The 17,271-nt window shown below is 50.2% G+C and overlaps 5 protein-coding genes across 5 annotated transcripts; 3 read left to right on the forward strand and 2 right to left on the reverse strand.

The window, feature by feature from the left end:
* Positions 1–568: 568 nt before the first annotated feature.
* On the forward strand, positions 569–6,368 carry N7511_010698 (putative NF-X1 finger and helicase domain protein; the record flags this gene model as incomplete). The annotated part of the gene is made up of 4 exons (XM_057133075.1): positions 569–582; positions 635–4,345; positions 4,629–5,012; positions 5,063–6,368. The coding sequence occupies 4 exons, from the start codon at positions 569–571 to the stop codon at positions 6,366–6,368; spliced, it is 5,415 nt and encodes a 1,804-aa protein (XP_056981063.1).
* A 290-nt stretch (positions 6,369–6,658) lies between these two features.
* N7511_010699 (vacuolar protein sorting-associated protein 35) lies at positions 6,659–9,552 on the forward strand (the record flags this gene model as incomplete). The annotated part of the gene is made up of 5 exons (XM_057133076.1): positions 6,659–6,795; positions 6,876–7,513; positions 7,566–8,578; positions 8,631–9,179; positions 9,235–9,552. The coding sequence occupies 5 exons, from the start codon at positions 6,659–6,661 to the stop codon at positions 9,550–9,552; spliced, it is 2,655 nt and encodes an 884-aa protein (XP_056981064.1).
* A 457-nt stretch (positions 9,553–10,009) lies between these two features.
* On the reverse strand, positions 10,010–10,429 carry N7511_010700 (uncharacterized protein; the record flags this gene model as incomplete). Its single annotated transcript, XM_057133077.1, has 2 exons — positions 10,010–10,318; positions 10,379–10,429. 2 exons carry the CDS (start codon positions 10,427–10,429, stop codon positions 10,010–10,012), a joined length of 360 nt encoding a protein of 119 aa, XP_056981065.1.
* Positions 10,430–11,152: 723 nt separating this feature from the next.
* On the reverse strand, positions 11,153–15,190 carry N7511_010701 (uncharacterized protein; the record flags this gene model as incomplete). Its single annotated transcript, XM_057133078.1, has 4 exons — positions 11,153–13,372; positions 13,423–13,667; positions 13,736–14,873; positions 15,017–15,190. Coding segments are annotated over 4 exons (3,777 nt in total), but the record flags the coding sequence as incomplete, so codon positions are not given.
* Positions 15,191–16,255: 1,065 nt separating this feature from the next.
* Positions 16,256–17,197, forward strand: rho2 (uncharacterized protein; the record flags this gene model as incomplete). Its single annotated transcript, XM_057133079.1, has 5 exons — positions 16,256–16,290; positions 16,465–16,543; positions 16,604–16,609; positions 16,666–16,857; positions 16,910–17,197. 5 exons carry the CDS (start codon positions 16,256–16,258, stop codon positions 17,195–17,197), a joined length of 600 nt encoding a protein of 199 aa, XP_056981067.1.
* Positions 17,198–17,271: the final 74 nt, after the last annotated feature.

Raw genomic sequence — 17,271 nt, forward strand, 5'->3', positions numbered from 1 at the left:
CATATCGTCACTATCGATGAGAGATGGTCGGAGCCCTAAGTTTTGTTTGGTCTACGTTAAATAGCATCAATGAACTAGTACGTAGCAATTTCCGTAAAAGGAGCCTGTTTATTTATTCTTATCTTTTACTCAAAAGTGTCTCTGAGGAACTGAGAAATTAGGAAGGTAGAGGCGTAGTCGTCGTCGTCGAACGAGTCACTTGACAAAGTTCTCACGATAGTGCACATGTTCGCGATGACCAAAAAAACACACGATATTAGACCACAATTCTGAACTTCACCATCTTTCTTTTCTCATCAACTATCCTATCTCTTCGTCTCCTTCATTTCCTTCTTCCTTCGTCACGTCACTCCTACGCCTCTGCAGACAGGGGGCCTGCGCATTATCAAATCCAGCAGGCGACTGATCTAACGGGGGGAAAGAAACTCTCACTTACCTCATTTCACTACGCTTAGTCGTTCACTTTTCTTATTTCACCTCACATCTTTTCTTGACGCTGCTTGATCCGCGATATCTCTCTTACGATCTTGCTCTCTTCAACAGCTTCATCAGAGACCATACCGTCATCATGGCCTCCATAAGGTTAGCCTCAATTCTCCGCCACTTGAATAGACTGCAAAAGCTGACTTGATAGACTCATGCCGTGCCGTGACTTTGCTCGAGGAAACTGCAAGTGGAAGAATTGCAAGTATGCTCATGTGAGTCCGCAGCAGGGAGCCCAACGTTCTCTAGCAGATCCGGATCACGCAAAAGTGTACGCTCCAAGCAGGAACCTTCTAGAGAAGGAAGTGCAAGCTTGGAAAGAAAGTATCACTCTGGACAAAGCTGCACCTCGCTCTCCATTGCAAACAAAGTCTGTCATCATCCAGAAAGCAAGAAAGCTCCTCGACACCGATGCTACTTCGCGACAGGAAGTTATCCAGACACTGGCTAGTGAACATGGCTTGAATTTCATCCTGGAACTTGTTCTGGATGACTTCCAGGACATGTCTGTCACGACAAAGGAGAATATTTTCAAAGCTCAGATTCTCCCGCTCATGCAAACGGTCTCGCATTCGGATATCCTGTCTTCATCCGCGTTGGAGCAGTCGGTGGGGACAATTTACAACATTTTGTTTGGCATTGATGGATCCCGTGCAGCTTGTTTGCTAAACTTCACGTGTGATGTTCTTGCAAATTCGCCGAAGAGTCAAGGCACTGCTTTGATACTGGAGACGTCTCTCCTCACATTTTCCCGCATCGTCGACCTCAATTCCTCGGCCCTCGTTCAAGAATGTCTCCATGCCGAAGTCAAAAGATTTGAGGATATTTTCACCTCAATGAATACCAACGAGCTGACGGGCACGCTTCAGCAGTCTCGCAAGCACCTTGACCACATTACCCAACGCATGAAGATTGGAAAAGAAATTCCAACCGGCGATGGAGAGAATCATGCCAGTCACACACTTGATCCTGGATTTATGACTCAACATGGAACTCCCGGAGGCAGACACGACAACGATCATGCCGACATTTGCGATATCAGAATCATGCCAAGCCTGGAGGAAATCTCCTGCCGACAGACTGAGTACTTGCCTGTTGTCAATCCATTCCAATGGCATGTTGAGGGCCTTGATGGATTATTGGATCGAAACTTTCGCCTCTTGCGAGAGGACACTGTCGGCCAGCTGCGAGACGCCATTCACCATGAACTAGACCAGTCTCACCTGGTTGATCCCTCACGAAAGCAGCTACGAAAGTTTGTTTACCATGATCTTCGGGTTATCGATCTCGGCTTTCACTGGATTTCAGGCTTTCATTTCGAAGTCGAATTCCCGCAGCCTGCTGGAGTTGAAAACCGAACACCCATGGCCCGAGAGATGTGGTGGAAGACATCCAAGCGTCTGAGCCCAGGTGCCCTGGTCTGCATGCTCGTCAAACAGACCCAGAAGGAAGACCTTGTACTGTTTTGCATTGTCGCAAATCGGATCTTGTCATCCAGGAAACGACAAGAAGATGGAACTCCAATGTTCAAGACAGACCCGACATCATTATGGAAGAACCCCCAAAGCGCTTGGGTCACCCTGATGTTGGTTGATCCTAGCCCAAGCAATCTTCAAATCGTTCTTGATATGAAATGCCCCGAGAGAACCGTCATTTCACTGGTAGAATTCCCAGGTGTTCTTCTTGCAGCTTTCGCGCCTGCACTCAAAGCACTTCAGTCCATGAAGCGCGATAAGTTCCTCCCATTCTCGGAGCTTTTCATCCCTTGGGATACCAAAAATGGAGGACTCCCTGTGAGTCGCCCTCCGAGATATGCTATGACTCCTGGATTTGAATTTAATCTCCGCTGTATCATGAAAAATGACGTCGATTTCTATGTCCACCATAATCGACCAACTGATTTCGAATATCTTGAAAAGAATTCAAGCCTGGACGGGGCGCAGTCTCGTGCTCTCATCAATTGCCTGGGGAGACAGCTTGGTTTAATCCAAGGTCCACCTGGCACTGGCAAGAGCTATACCGGTGTAGCTCTGATCAAAGTCTTGTTGGCCAACCGAAACAGTAGCACAGGAACAGGTCCCATACTGTGCGTCACATACACCAATCATGCACTTGATCAACTCCTCGAGGCTTTGCTGGAGAATAAGGTGACAACTCAAATTGTTCGCATTGGTGCTCGGTCCAAATCGGATAGGTTGGAAAAATTCAACCTTCAATTGATCTCCAGAGAGGCAACAAAGACCAAGATAGAGAGAAGAGAAAGATGGCGCACGAGTGAGATACTCTCTGGGTGTGAAGATGACTTCCGAGCCTTGCGTGTCAAAACAACTCCCCCGACGTACCATTTCAAGAAGTACCTTCAAACTCATCACCGTCGCCAACACAACGAGCTGTTTGGGATCGAGGAAGATGGTTTCTGGAAACAAGTCAAGTCCACACCTGAGGCCGTTCTTGACTCCTGGATTCAGTCTGCAGCAAAAGAAGACACTCGCTCTCGAACTATGAATGAATTGCTAGAAGCCAAGGTCTTTGAGATGTCTGGAGAGGAGCGCCAGCGCCTTTACGACCATTGGGCCACAGGAGTTCGCCAACACTTCGACGCGGAAGCTATTCGGCTTGTCAATACCCACAAAGATGCTAAGACTCAATTTGATTGCGTGCAGGATCAAACGCATCTGCGCTGTTTGTCTAATGCAGATGTCATCGGTGCAACCACAGCGGGTTTGGCTAGACGGCTTGACATGTTCCGAAAGCTCCAGTGCCAGTTCATGATATGCGAAGAGGCTGGTGAGGTTCTTGAATCGCATCTCATGACAGCTTTCCTGCCCACTGTTGAGCATGCGATCCTTATTGGAGATCAACAACAGCTCCGTCCACAGGTCCAGAACTACGAGCTTTCCAGCGAGAACACTCAGGGCGGAAATCGATACGCACTCGATATCTCTTTGTTCGAAAGACTGGTTAGTCCAAGCCCAGGTCCAATGAATTGCGGTCTACCGTACAGCACACTTGAGACTCAACGACGGATGCATCCTTCCATCGCCCGGCTCGTTCGCGATACTCTTTATCCGAAGTTGAAGGATTCACCATCAGTTGAAAGCTACCCTAATGTGATGGGAATGCAGAAAAGATTGTTCTGGTGGGATCATCGCAAGGCAGAAGAAGGAGCATCAGGCGATGTCACGTCAACCTCTCATTGGAACAATCATGAAATCAAAATGACCGTTGCACTAGTGAATCACCTCATCCAACAAGGCAAATACGAAAATGGGGACATCGCAGTACTGACTCCGTACTTGGGTCAGCTTCACCGGCTCCGACAACAACTGGAACAGTCTTTCGCCCTCGCCATTGGTGATCGTGACGAGGAAGATCTCAACAAGGCCGGATTCGTCAACGACGAAGGCACAGAGAAGACGGTAGTCAAGATGACTTTACTCCAGACTCTTCGCGTAGCCACTGTGGACAACTTCCAAGGAGAGGAGGCGAAGGTTGTCGTGATATCTCTGGTCAGAAGCAACCCAGAAGGCCGATGTGGATTCCTCCGGAATACTAATCGAATCAATGTTCTCTTGTCGAGAGCTCAACACGGGATGTACATCATCGGCAATTCTCAGACCTCAATTCACATTCCCATGTGGGCCAAGGTCATTGATATTCTACGACAAGGCAATAACATTGGACCGACCTTGGAATTGAATTGTCCTCGACACCCACATTCAATGATCAAAGTCTCAAGTCCGGATGATTTCCCCAAATCCTCGCCCGAAGGAGGTTGCAACCTACGCTGTGTTAAGCGTTTGGCTTGCGGACATGCCTGTATCCAAAAATGCCATTCGGAACTTCTTCATAATGCCGTCCTGTGCCTTGAGCCTTGTCCTCGACCTTTCCATGGATGCAAACATTCTTGTCCAAAAAGATGTGGCGAGAAATGCTCAGAAAAGTGTATGGCAATTATCTTCGAGCAGGACAGAAAACTCAATTGTGGCCATCGGATGCAAAAAATTCCTTGCTGGCAGCATCAAGACATGATAACTGTTCAATGCCCAATTCTTGTGAGAAGGAAGATTCCAGGGTGCGAGCATTTAGTTACAATTCCATGCCATGTCGATGTGAATTCGCCCAATTACAAATGCATGGTCCAGTGCCGGAGCAACCTGCCCTGTGGACATGCATGCAAGCGCGTGTGCCATCACTGCCTCAAACGTGGACTTTTGCCTACCCAGGCATTTCATGACAGATGCCAGCACCTGTGTGATCGAAAGCGCTCAACCTGTGCTCATGGCTGCGACATGTTGTGCCATGTCGACAGCCCTTGTCCTCCATGCCTGGTTCCTTGCGATGTGCAATGCGGCCACTCGAAATGCGGACGCAAATGCTACGAGCCTTGCACTCCTTGTGCAGAATCAAAATGTCTTTCGGAATGTCCTCACAGCACTTGCTCAATGCCCTGTGCGGCACCATGTGATCACATACCATGCTCGAAACGTTGCGAAAAGAAGCTTCCCTGTGGTCATCAATGTCCAACGGTGTGCGGAGAGATATGCCCTTCCTCCACTTTCTGTCAGAATTGTGCTAGCGACAATATCAAGGATCATTCAGTCGATTTCATACTAGGTCTGGCGTACAGAGATACCAACCTGGATGAGAACCCATGCATCATCCCCAAATGTCGACATTTCTTGACAATCGAAAGCATGGATGCGCAAATGGATATGGGCAAATATTATGAGCTTGATACCGATAACAAGCCCATCATGGTCAAAGGATCGTCGACTCCATTTTCAATTGAAGACATCAAAAGTTGTGCTACCTGCCGTGGACCCTTGAGAAATATCGCTCGGTATGGTCGATTGATCCGCCGTGCAATCCTTGACGAGTCGACGAAGAAGTTGATTTTGCTGCTCAACCAACAATATGTTCCTCTTGCACAGGAGCTTCCCACGCTCATTGAAAAGATGCAGAGCCTACCGAGCGATAAAATGTCTTCGTGGCCAAGCTCAATTGCCATCGTTGGAACACGGAACGAACAAATCAAGACAATGCAAGAAATAATCAAAGCCACAAATGATGGTCGATGGAATCAGATGATTGACTTGCGAGTTCAGATCGGCAGATACCGCAGTCGTGTTGCACCCCAAGAACAGCCCTTTGAAAGGGTCCGTGCCATGGTTGGGGATGCTCAGAGACGCAAGAAGACAACGGGCGAGCTGGATTTTCCTAGCAATATTCTTCAGACAAAAGGGTACATTCAAGCCACGGCGCTGCTACTTCGCCTGGATATTGCGTTGTTTGCGGACTTTTCCAATCTCGTTTTCCAAAAGGGTGCAAACGATGTCAAACTTCAGGTTGACCTACAGAAGATCAAGGCCGATTGCGGGCTCCTTACTCGTGTAGCTCATGAACACGACCGAGTTCCGCAGCAGGTCGAAGGCTTCCTTTATCTAGCACAACTTTGCGGCCTCGAACGAGCACATATCCCATCGAATGGGGAAATCAATCGCAATCGATGCTTGCTGGAGGGCCTATTGTTCATCAACGAAGCCAGGAAGCGTTGCATGACATACCCCGGTCAAACACGAGGATTGCCTGATGAGGTGGATTGCGCGGAGACCCTGCTGAGAGGAACAGCGTTCTGGTCGATCATCACTAGTAAGGAACGCATGGAAGTCATTTCAGCAATGGCCCAGGAGTTCCAGGGCACTGGACACTGGTACTACTGCCGCAATGGACATCCATTCACTATTGGAGAGTGTGGGGGAGCCGTGGAGATGACCGCCTGTCCCGATTGCGGCGCTCCGGTAGGAGGAGAAAACCACCAGACTGCAGCAGGAGTTACTTTGGCGGAGGATCTGGAGCAGAGATTGACTGAACTGGGAATTTGAACAAGAAATTGATGGAGGAGTCCATGGCTTTTAAGGAGGAAAATGTTTCTTTGTAGTTAGCATGTTAGTCAATACAATCTGTGACGTCCACGGGTTTCGGGGAATGTCCCAGTCACGTTTACTCCATAGCTTATCCTCAACTCACCTTCTTCCACTCCCCATCCACTCCCTCGATTTTTCCTGAGTTGCTTCGATCGCAGCCCTTTTGTCTAGATAATTGCTTTCTGCAGTGCATGTGTTCACCCGCCAGATCTTCCTTCCCCTAGCTTCCGCCCCTCATTCGTTCCACGATGGCTAGCCCACCACCCGTCACCGAGGACCAGAACCGCCTCCTCGAGGAGGCATTGGGGGTGGTGAGGCAGCAATCAGCCTTGATGCGCAAATGTCTAGAGACTCCTGGAAAGCTCATGGATGCGCTGAAATGCGGGTGAGCTCCCCTCTAGGCAGCGACCTCGGGTGGTGCGCAATGAGTCGAATGCTAACAGCTTGGTATTTTTACGTCTACAGATCAACCCTTGTCTCTGAATTACGAACCCCAAGTCTTGGCCCGAAGCAGTACTATGAATTGTACATGGCAGTCTTCGACGCGCTGCGACACCTCTCCGTCTACCTAAAGGAGAACCACCCGGTCAACCACCTCGCGGACCTTTACGAACTCGTCCAGTATGCGGGAAACATTGTCCCCCGCTTGTACCTTATGATCACCGTGGGTACTGTCTACATGTCCGTCGAAGATGCGCCGGTCAAGGAGATTATGAAGGACATGATGGAGATGAGCCGAGGTGTTCAACACCCGATCCGCGGACTGTTCCTGCGTTACTATCTATCCGGTCAAGCTAGAGATCACCTACCATTGGGAAGCGGTGACGGCCCCGAGGGAAACATGCAGGATTCCATCAACTTTGTTTTGACGAATTTTGTGGAGATGAACAAGCTCTGGGTCCGGCTTCAGCACCAAGGCCCCTCACGAGAGCGCGAACGGCGGATACAGGAAAGACGCGAGCTGGAGCTACTCGTGGGTAGCAACATTGTTCGCCTCAGCCAGTTGGTCGACCTTGAAGGCTACAAATCTGGCATTCTGCAGTCGCTTCTGGAGCAGGTTGTGCAATGCCGAGATGTCCTTGCGCAAGAATATCTTCTGGAAGGTAATGATTTCCTGGAGGTCATGGGTAAATTCCGTACTGATTTTATCACTAGTCATCACCAAAGTTTTCCCCGATGAATTCCATCTTCACACCTTGGATCTTCTACTGTCTGCAATTGCCAGACTCAACCCGCATGTCGACCTCAAGAAGATCGTTATAGGATTGATGGACCGCTTATCTTCATATGCGGCCAGAGAAGCGGAATCGGCGACAGAGCCAGAAGCACGGAAAAAGAGCGAAGAAGAAGCTGTCTCCCAGCTATTGCAGAAGCTTGAGATTGCCAAAGAAACCAAAGAAATTGAATCGAAAACAGAGCCCACCACTACCACCAACACCGATAGCCCGTCCAAAGAGAACGGCACCGAAGAACCAGCCACGGAAAGTACCGAGCCTTCTGAATCTACAAAGGAAGAGAAGGCCAAGGAAATGGAAGACGGAGACGAGAACGGAGACGATGCAAAGCCTGGTATTCCCGCAGAGATCAAGCTCTATGATATCTTCTACGATCAGGTGGTTAGTTTGATCAAGACACGCGCCCTACCGATCCAAGATACTATGGCCCTATTGGTGTCACTTGTGAACCTCGCATTGAACACCTATCCGGATCGGTTAGAATACGTCGACCAAGTCTTGGACTTCGCCACTCAAAAGACCACTGAATATACAGACCACGCAGATCTTCATTCGGCACCGACCCAGCAGCACATCTCCCACCTTCTCAATGCCCCTCTTCAATCTTACATCTCTATCTTTACAGCATTGGCATTGCCACATTACCTGCCACTCTTGAGCTCGCAGTCATATCCTACTAGGAGAGCTGTCGCCAGCGAAATTCTCCGCAGTCTTTTGAGAAACAAGATTTCCATTACTACAACGGAGAACCTCGATCGTGTGCTTCACGCGGTGAGAGTTTTGATCAAGGAAGGCATGCAGCAGTCGGTTGGATACACTGGGGCACAGTCTGGACGACGAGGAGGGGAAACCGATGAGACAGTGGAAGAGCAAGGGTGGCTTGCAAGACTGGTGCATCTGATCCAGGGACCAAACAATGACACACAACTTAAGGTAAGACCGTGTCGAATGGTCATATCCAGCAATTACTCACTATTCGAAACAGCTCCTTCAAGCTACCCGCAAGGCTTACACAGATGGCAATGAGCGAATCCGCTATACCACTCCCGCAATTGTCACAGCCTCTATCCGCCTGGCACGAAAGCTCAAGTCCAGAGAGCACTATGACGATAACTGGCAATCGCAATCCTCCGCTCTCTACCGTTTCATGCACCAAAGTATCAACAACTTGTACCAACGGGTAAATCCCGGCTGTGCCGATCTCGCATTGCGGTTGTTTGTGATGTGTGGTGAGGTTGCAGACCAGACTGGATTTGAGGAAGTCAGCTACGAGTTCTTTGCACAGGCATTCACCATCTATGAAGATGCCATTAGTGACTCGCGCGCCCAGTTCCAGGCCGTCTGCATCATTGCAGGTGCCTTACACGGCAGCCGTGGATTCTCCAAAGAGAACTACGATACCCTCATTACCAAAGCTGCACTGCATGGCAGCAAGCTCCTTAAGAAGCCCGATCAGTGCCGTGCAGTCTACCTCGCCAGTCACCTTTGGTGGGTTGTTGAGAATCCTCAACGTGGCGAGGACGACCCTAAGGACGTAAGTGTAGACCATCCCCCCCTACATTACGATCTATATTAACATCAACCTTTAGTTATACCGCGATGGCAAACGGGTTCTTGAATGTCTCCAGCGTGCCCTTCGTGTCGCCGACGCTTGCATGGACACCGCCGTCTCCGTCGAACTCTTCGTTGAAATCCTCAACCGCTACGTTTACTACTTCGACCAGCAAAATGAGACCGTCACGACCAAGTACCTAAACGGCCTCATTGAACTCATCCACTCTAACCTGCAGACCAGTGAGGACGAGCCTAATCCTAGCCTCGATGGTCCTAAGCGCCACTTCCATCGCACCCTGGAGTATATCCGCTCGCGGGAATACGAAGGTATTGTCACAGAGCCGCCCAAATAATTTCTTGATAGGTTTCTATGTCTACCCAACTGGATCTGCATCAATGATTACGAGGGGAGATGGATCATATGCAATATGCCATATATGGGGTTTCTGCTTTTCTGTTCTCCCGGTCGCTGGTGCTTTTTTTTTTTTTTTCTCCCTCTTACTTCGTCTATTTCTTTTTCTCCCTGTCTCTTTCCTGGAAGCCAGCCTCTTTTTCTTGTGTTGCTCCTTGTTTTCCTTCGTTCCTAGTACATACAAGTGTATCACTGTCTCCGGATGTCACCCATACCCTTCAATGAGAATTATATCTGGTTATAGGCAACCTTCCGTATCTGTAGGATCAGCACACATCCGAATTGTGTCCGAAGACGTCCTTGCTTCTCTGGGGCCTAGGTTCATTCTTGACATAGCCGTTTCCACCCCCAGAAGCTTCAATCCCTTGCAATAAACTTTTATTCTCCGTGATATCTACCTATAAAGCCTCAACTCTAAGCCCAGCAAGCCCCTTACTATCAATGATCTGAGCAATTTCCTTCAAATCAGAATGACTGGTGATCTTGAAAATCGAAAGATCTTCAATATTAAAGAAATAAAACGGCCCATCCCCAACCTGGAATAGAGACAAAGCTTCCCCGGCCTCGGGGTCCATCGCAAAAAGCGGCTTGACTTCACCCTCAATGCCGAAGACTGTGATCATTCGCAGGACATTGCCTTCCGGACCCCATTGCTCATCACCGCCCATTTCGTCGTAGTCGTTTGTCCATTGGGCTGGGGGTTGAACCTATTGGGTTGTTGGTGGGGTGTTTGGGGTGGGGGTTGTTGAAACTGGGAGGGGGCTTACGTCGGTGTTAGTTAGGACTTTGCCGTCGACAAGTCTGAGAAGATCGGCCATTTTGGGTGTTTGTGGCTTGGTGTTGGTTGCGATTGGAGAGCTAACTTATACCGTTGCGCGGGATCGAATTTGATAGTGGGGTAGATTTGATCATACACTTCCCGAGCTCGGGATGGTTGATTTGCCCTAAGCCCTGATTGAGTTGTTAATGAACAACCTGAAGAGGAGACATGACAAGGAAATAACAATAGAGTGTATCTTTGTGTCGGATGGACTAGATAATGACTAGATGTGTTGAAAATCAAGCTACGAGCACGACACCATCATGAAGCCGCACTCCAAGAAGTATTTAGTGTACCATATTACGCAGCAGACTTATACAGTTGGACTATTGGCAGTGAAAAAGAAGCCATAGACGAAGAAACCTTCGATCATGCAATTGGTCAAGGACGATTGACGGAGTGGGTGATTAACCCAAATCTCCACGGATATCGCTGCATAATGTAGAAAGGCCAGAGTTTCATACCGTACATAAAAGAAAGCCGGATACCCTCAAGGATCACTCGAGACGGGTACCAGATACACACAAACAAATAGCCCATATCGATAGCAAGGACCTTACAATGGGGAAAAATGTGACGTTAACCCATGACGCTTCAATGAAAAGAGGATAACATGAAAAGGAAAATATGGAAGGGGCATTTCAAAGTCGTTCCAGCAAAATATGCCGAAGGAGGCCGTGGAGAGATTTATCCCTGAGATCGAATGGATATCAAATCATGCTTAGGATAGGGAAGCCCCGCCGAAAACTCCAGCCGAGGGCGAGGAATATTGACGCAGTACTGAAGGTGCTCCGCCGAATCCACCAAATGGGGCCGGGTGGCTGTTGCTGGGGATGGGGCTGCCAATGTCACCGGGAACTATGCTACCCCTGTGTCCAGAAATCGCACTGTTGGGATCGGGCTCGAACCTGACATATCTGCCTTTCTGGTCTTCTTTGATCGAGAAAGAGCCGCCGCCGTTCTGAGAGCTTCCCTCTGTATCGCAGATATCAAGCATCTCGTCGAGCAAGATTGGTGTCTCACCCAGAGGACGCAGGTTTTCCACTTGAGCGAGAACAAGTTTCATATCGTGGAAAGGCCCGGCACCCTTTTGTGGGCTCATCATGCTGTTGAGGTGCTTGCATGCTTGAATAACTAGGAGACGGACGGTGACAGCTCGAGAGGTGTGGGGGCGGTGATGTGCGCCAGCCGTAAACGCATTGTTGTGAGGCCATCCGGTCCCAGCTGTGGGAGCCCCCCATGTGGCAGAACCACCTGCAAAGGGGGAACCTCCATAGTGCGGACCCCAGGTATTATTTCCCAAACCAGAGCCAACCGGGAAGTTATTTTGCGGTGATCCCAGGGGATCCGAGAACAAGGAGGACCCTTGGAAGCTGGCTCTTGTCGGCCCAGGGAATGGACCAGGCGCGGGGGCACCAGGTAATGACTGAGAAAGGTTTGATGGATATGTGGCATCTGTATCATCGAGGAGCGCACTGCTGCCGAGATGAGCACTCAAGCCATCCACCTCTCGCTGTACCGAGGCATTGCCATTGTTCTGTCGATCGTGAGCTGAGCTGGACGGGCGCTTGATGGGGCTAGGACGCGTGATTGGGAATGGCTGGGAACCATTGTCCAACGGAGAGCGATCAAACGAGGTAGAATGTTGTCTGGAATGGGTCTTCGGCAAGCCGCCTTGCTGCAGAGGGAATCCACCCGGAACGCCATGACCCGTGAAGCCGAGGCCGTGGCCGGAATCAGACGGGAACACTCGGCTTGGGGGCATGGGACGAACATTGTTCATACCAGGGGGAGCAGTGATTCCGCCAGGACCAGGAAAGCTTCGTAATGGGTTCATCATTGCACCATTTGGTGAATACATCGAATCTGGAGGGAGGCTTGACCGCGGGGTCATTCCTGGTATGCCCGGAGGGTTGGATGACAAGCCTCCGAGACTTGGGAAGCCTGGGGGATTGCCTCGGCCGAGGGGTGAAAGAGGAGCGGATGGCTGAGGGTGATGCAATGGAGGGGGCTGGGGATAACCTTGTCTGTTACCACCGAAGTTCACCCCGGACTGCGGGTGGGCCATTGAGCGGGGAGAAATGGAGGGATGATGGGACGAATCCGCACTGTTAGGGTTGGAGTGAGGGGAGGATGTAGAAGAGCCATGGTTAGAGGTCTGGCGTGGCCTTCCAGGAGTCGAAACCTTGGGAACAATGGGCGAGGACATAGAATGGTGAGGAGAGGACAGGAAGCCAGGAGGAACATGAGGTGGGAAATTGAAAAGATGAGTACCGAAAGAGTGTGGCGAGGTCTTCAGCTCGCGCTTTCCGCCTCGCTCTCGTAGTTCCTGCTCAGCTTGGTCCTTTTGTGCCTGGTCCTCGCGTATCTTGCGCTCACGATCCTCCTTGGCTTTCTTCTCCTGTAATTCGCGCTCTTCCTTCTCCTTGCGCTTGAGCTCATCTCGCTTCTTTTTCTCTTCCCTCTGTTCCCGCTGCTTGCGCTCAGTTTCGGCTTGCCGCTCTCTTTCCTCCTTGAGACGTCGTTGCTTCTCGGCTTCCTTGCGGGCACGCTCCTCCTCCTGGGCCTTCCGTTCGGCCTCACGCTTCTTGCGCTGTTCCTCTCGTTTCAGTCTTTGTTCCTCGGTTTTCTTCTCCTGGGCAGCCTTAGCGGCGGCTTCCTCGGCGGCTTTCTCGGCATCCCGGCGCGCTTTTTCCTCTTCCTTAGCTTGCCTCTGTAATCTCTTTTTATCCTTCTTCTTCTGCGCTTCCCGGGCCTTTTTGGCATTCCGTTGCTCGTTCAATGTCTCCTCCTGCATAAGTTCGTCAATCAGCTGCTTCTGGCGTTGTTCGGCAACCTTTTCTCGATATGCTGTCATAACCCTTTGCTCAAACATGCGAGCCGCAAATATCTGGAACATTCGACGCCCTTCCTGCATGCGCTGTGCTTCGGTCATGGTGTCCTGTTGCCGTGATCAGTATATGGACTTAGCAAGTAAACATGGACGCGTACCATCTCGTCTTCGTCGAACTCTTCCTCGTCTTGACTGTCATAATCCTCATCTTCTTCCTCATCGTCATAATCTTCATCGTCCAAAGGACCATGATTATGTCCATGAAAGGATTGATGGGCGGCAGCTATTCCGTACTGGGTATCTTCTTCTCGTTGCATTCGCCGTTCAGCCAATTGCTCCATCATATCAATGAAATGCTTGCCGTCGTTTTTAAGGAGATCGTCCGCAACCGTGAGAATTCCATCTGAATGAGCGAGAGCATCAGTTAGCTTTGCAAGGCTTTTCGTAACAATAGATCATCTGGTCGCATACCTTTGACGGTTAAACTATTACCAAAGGCGAAGAAGTCGGCTCGCGCTGCACGAGCCTCATCATCCTCGAGATCCTCGTCGCTGTAAAGTTCCTCGTCGTCTTCTTCCTCTTCATCATCTTCCTCGTCTTCTTCGTCGTCTTCCTCGTCATATTCCTCTTCTAGATCCTCCTCTTCATCTTCGTGCAACTCTTGAACTCGACTTCTTGATGGATGGAATTGGCCGTGTGTTCGAGTATGCTGCCCGGGTGATCGTAGAGGTGAATTATAGAGTCGAGGCGGAGGAATTATTGGAGCTCCTTCATCGAAGGCGCCTTGATTGTTGTTCGCATACTGTTCGAGCTCTTCGTAATATGCGTCGTAAAGAACTTCAAGCTCTTCTTCAATGGCGGTGCGTTTCCTCCCACATACTGTACAGCTGCAGGAGTGCTTTTGCTGCTCCTTCATTTTTTTCAGAACAGCATCTTTCTCCACTTTAACAAGTTGTCGCCGCTCGTCTTCGCCTAATTCAAACCAGAAAGTCCGAATATTCTCGCGTTCTTCCAGAGAGGACTGATTCCAGATGCTGCTGTTCTTAATAGGTTTGCCCGTGAACCGACTGATGTAGGGTAAAGCTTGCGGAGGCGGTGGAGGGTGAGAAAATGTGGCGGACGGGGTAGAGAGCGGTGTTGAGCTACCATCAGCGTGGTTGTGCGAGTCAGATCGACCCTTTCGATTTTTCTTCCTCTTCGATCTTTCGCCGGCAGGATGTTCGTCATCGGGGTCGTTTGTCATAGATCCGCGGGGTAGATATGATGCTCCATATCCGTAGTCGGCGCTTGGAGCTGTGCTGTGGTGAACTGCGTGATCGAAATCGTGGTCGTCATCGCATGAATGGTGGTCATCGGTTGTGAGCAAGTCCGCCGCATCTCCGGGAGCGTAAGCGTTGGAATGCTCCGCAGCTAAGCGGGCGGCTTGCTTCTGTCGGCGTTTCTGCTTCTTGCGATTCACGGTCGCTGCTGGTGTAGTCATCGTTTCGGAAGGTGTGTTGCCCTGAGGACCCCGCGCGTGGGATTCGCCGTTGGTTGCTGACGGAGTTGCTGACACATGTGTCGACATAATGGACGAGACTAGAGCTTTCGGGGCTGCTCTGGCAGCATACTAAACACACCAAGAAAATATGTGAGTCAGAAGAGCAATGTTTCGCAAGGTGGGAACAGGTCAGGAAGGAAAGCGGAGAACGGAAGACCCAAAGCGTCAACCAACAAAGCTCCGGCGGCTGCAAGGCCTGGGTACCAACTCACCGGATGTATTCCCCTTGGCAGACGCACGGACAAGGAGTCAATCGCGCTCTTTGTTTTTCGCTCGAAACGCGCTTCCGTGGCAAACAGGAGGGGGTGGGAGGTAGGATAAGATGGGAGGAGGGGGTTGACAGGCAATAATCCCGGCGGGTCACGACGTGTCTGCTGGGGGTTAGGGCTGTAAGCGTGTAAGGTGTGGGAAACCAACGGTGTGTTAAGGCCAGGACCAGCAAGTTATCGAGGCTGAGCGCCGAAGAGGTACTGATCGAACGCCAATGGATGATGGAATGATGGGCTTTCCTGCGCTCTGGCTGGTTAATCGTGCCGCCGCAACGGGATAGCCGCCGCAAGCGAGCTAATGCCTGAATCGTCAGGCGTGAATCTTGAATTTGACTTGGGTAGCAAAGTGGGTTTTCTGAGAAAGGGGATGAAAAGAAAGATGGAAGAAGTAAGCTATTCGCAAGGATATTCTCCGTCACATCAATCCAATTCCTCGACGAACTAGGCTATAACCAGGGACAACATGCAGTCTTGACGCCGTCCTGCTGATTTGCTACGTGTCACGTGCTCCACCGCCCCATACTGCCGGCCGACGCAGGCGGTCAGGGAAATCGCAAGGGGAAACATGTATGAGCGTCAGCTCCACCAGAACTGTGTGAGACACCCTAAAAAAATATCCCCATAGCAAGCCGAAGGAAACATAGTGTGCCTATAGGACGATCAGACGGAGAAGATACCATCTGTGTATCTAGTTCCCCTCAAAACTTCGCCTAAGTAATAAATCTCCGCTTGGCAGTAAGCGCCGTCTTCCCCTTCATCTTATCGTCAGCTTCCACTTTTTGCCTTCACCTTTGACCCTCACACACTCTCTGTCTCTCTTACTCTCTCTCTCTCTCTCTTTCTCTTTCGAAATTTCCACCTCTCTTTTTTCTCTACCTTTCTCGCTCTCCTTTACTTGGACTTCGTGTCCACGTCAACCGATCAGTCTCAGCCCGCTTCCCACCCCCCAACTCTCGTCACGTCACTAGCATCCCCAAGCCACCCGTTTGCCTTCTTCTCGTAAACCTTTTGGGCACTGACTGCCCAGGGCTGAACTCTTCCCTTGCATCTGCCCACCTTCGTGACAATTCGTAATCGATTCTCGACCTGACTAGAAGTGTCATCTCGAGTGTTGATCCACCTCCGCCTCCGCTTTCCATCCATCACCCTTGTGTTTCGCGAAAGTTCTCAACACCATTAAACATGTCGCAACCTCAGGATGATAATGTGATGCGAAGGTATGTGCTGCACCGTTTGTGATCACTCGCCCCTCATCGTTTCACCCCTCACCGTCTTGTCTTATGAGGGGTTGACGCATCGCTAAAGCTGTTGCCTTGACGTTTGCGATCCGATTGCTCGCGGGTTTGGAGTCTCCGGGATAATTTCAGAAGCTAATTCAAGTCTATTCACAGGAAGCTTGTGATCATTGGCGATGGTGCTTGTGGAAAGACCAGTTTACTCAGCGTTTTCACCCTCGGGTACTTCCCAACTGTGAGTTTGTTCCTAACAATCCCGAAGCCCAACGATCAAAACTAACATGTCCAATTGCAGCATTATGTTAGTATTACGGAAATACCCTCCTTCTGCACGCATGTATTCTAACCCCCCGCTAGGTGCCGACGGTCTTCGAAAATTACGTGACGGATTGCCGAGTCGACGGCCGCTCGGTCCAATTGGCTCTTTGGGATACAGCAGGACAAGAAGATTATGAACGTTTGCGACCTTTGGCATACTCCAAAGCCCATGTGATCCTCATCGGATTCTCGATGGATACTCCGGATTCGCTGGAGAACGTGAAACATAAGGTACGTCTCGGATTAAATCAAGGGTCATCAGTGGTACTGATCTGCGATATAGTGGATCGAAGAAGCAAACGAGCGCTGTCCTGGTGTGCCGATCCTGCTAGTTGGGTTGAAGAAGGACCTTCGCGAAGACCCACTAGCAATTGAAGAAATGCGCAAGAAGTCCCTCAAGTTCGTGACAACGAAGGAGGGCAATGATATCGGAATATCAATTGGAGCTCGCAAATACCTCGAATGCTCATCTCTGACAGGTGAAGGCGTCGACGACGTCTTTGAAGCAGCTACCCGTGCCGCGCTGCTCACCTTTGACAAGCGCAAGAGTTCATGCTGTGTGGTCATCTGATGATGCGATCTAGGATGTGCAAAATGTCGAATATTTCTCTGCCAGCGCTCGTTTATTCTCGACTTGGAACTCGA

Source organism: Penicillium nucicola (assembly GCF_028828085.1).
Source record: "Penicillium nucicola strain IBT 29836 chromosome Unknown utg000010l, whole genome shotgun sequence".
Classification (NCBI taxonomy): domain Eukaryota; kingdom Fungi; phylum Ascomycota; class Eurotiomycetes; order Eurotiales; family Aspergillaceae; genus Penicillium; species Penicillium nucicola.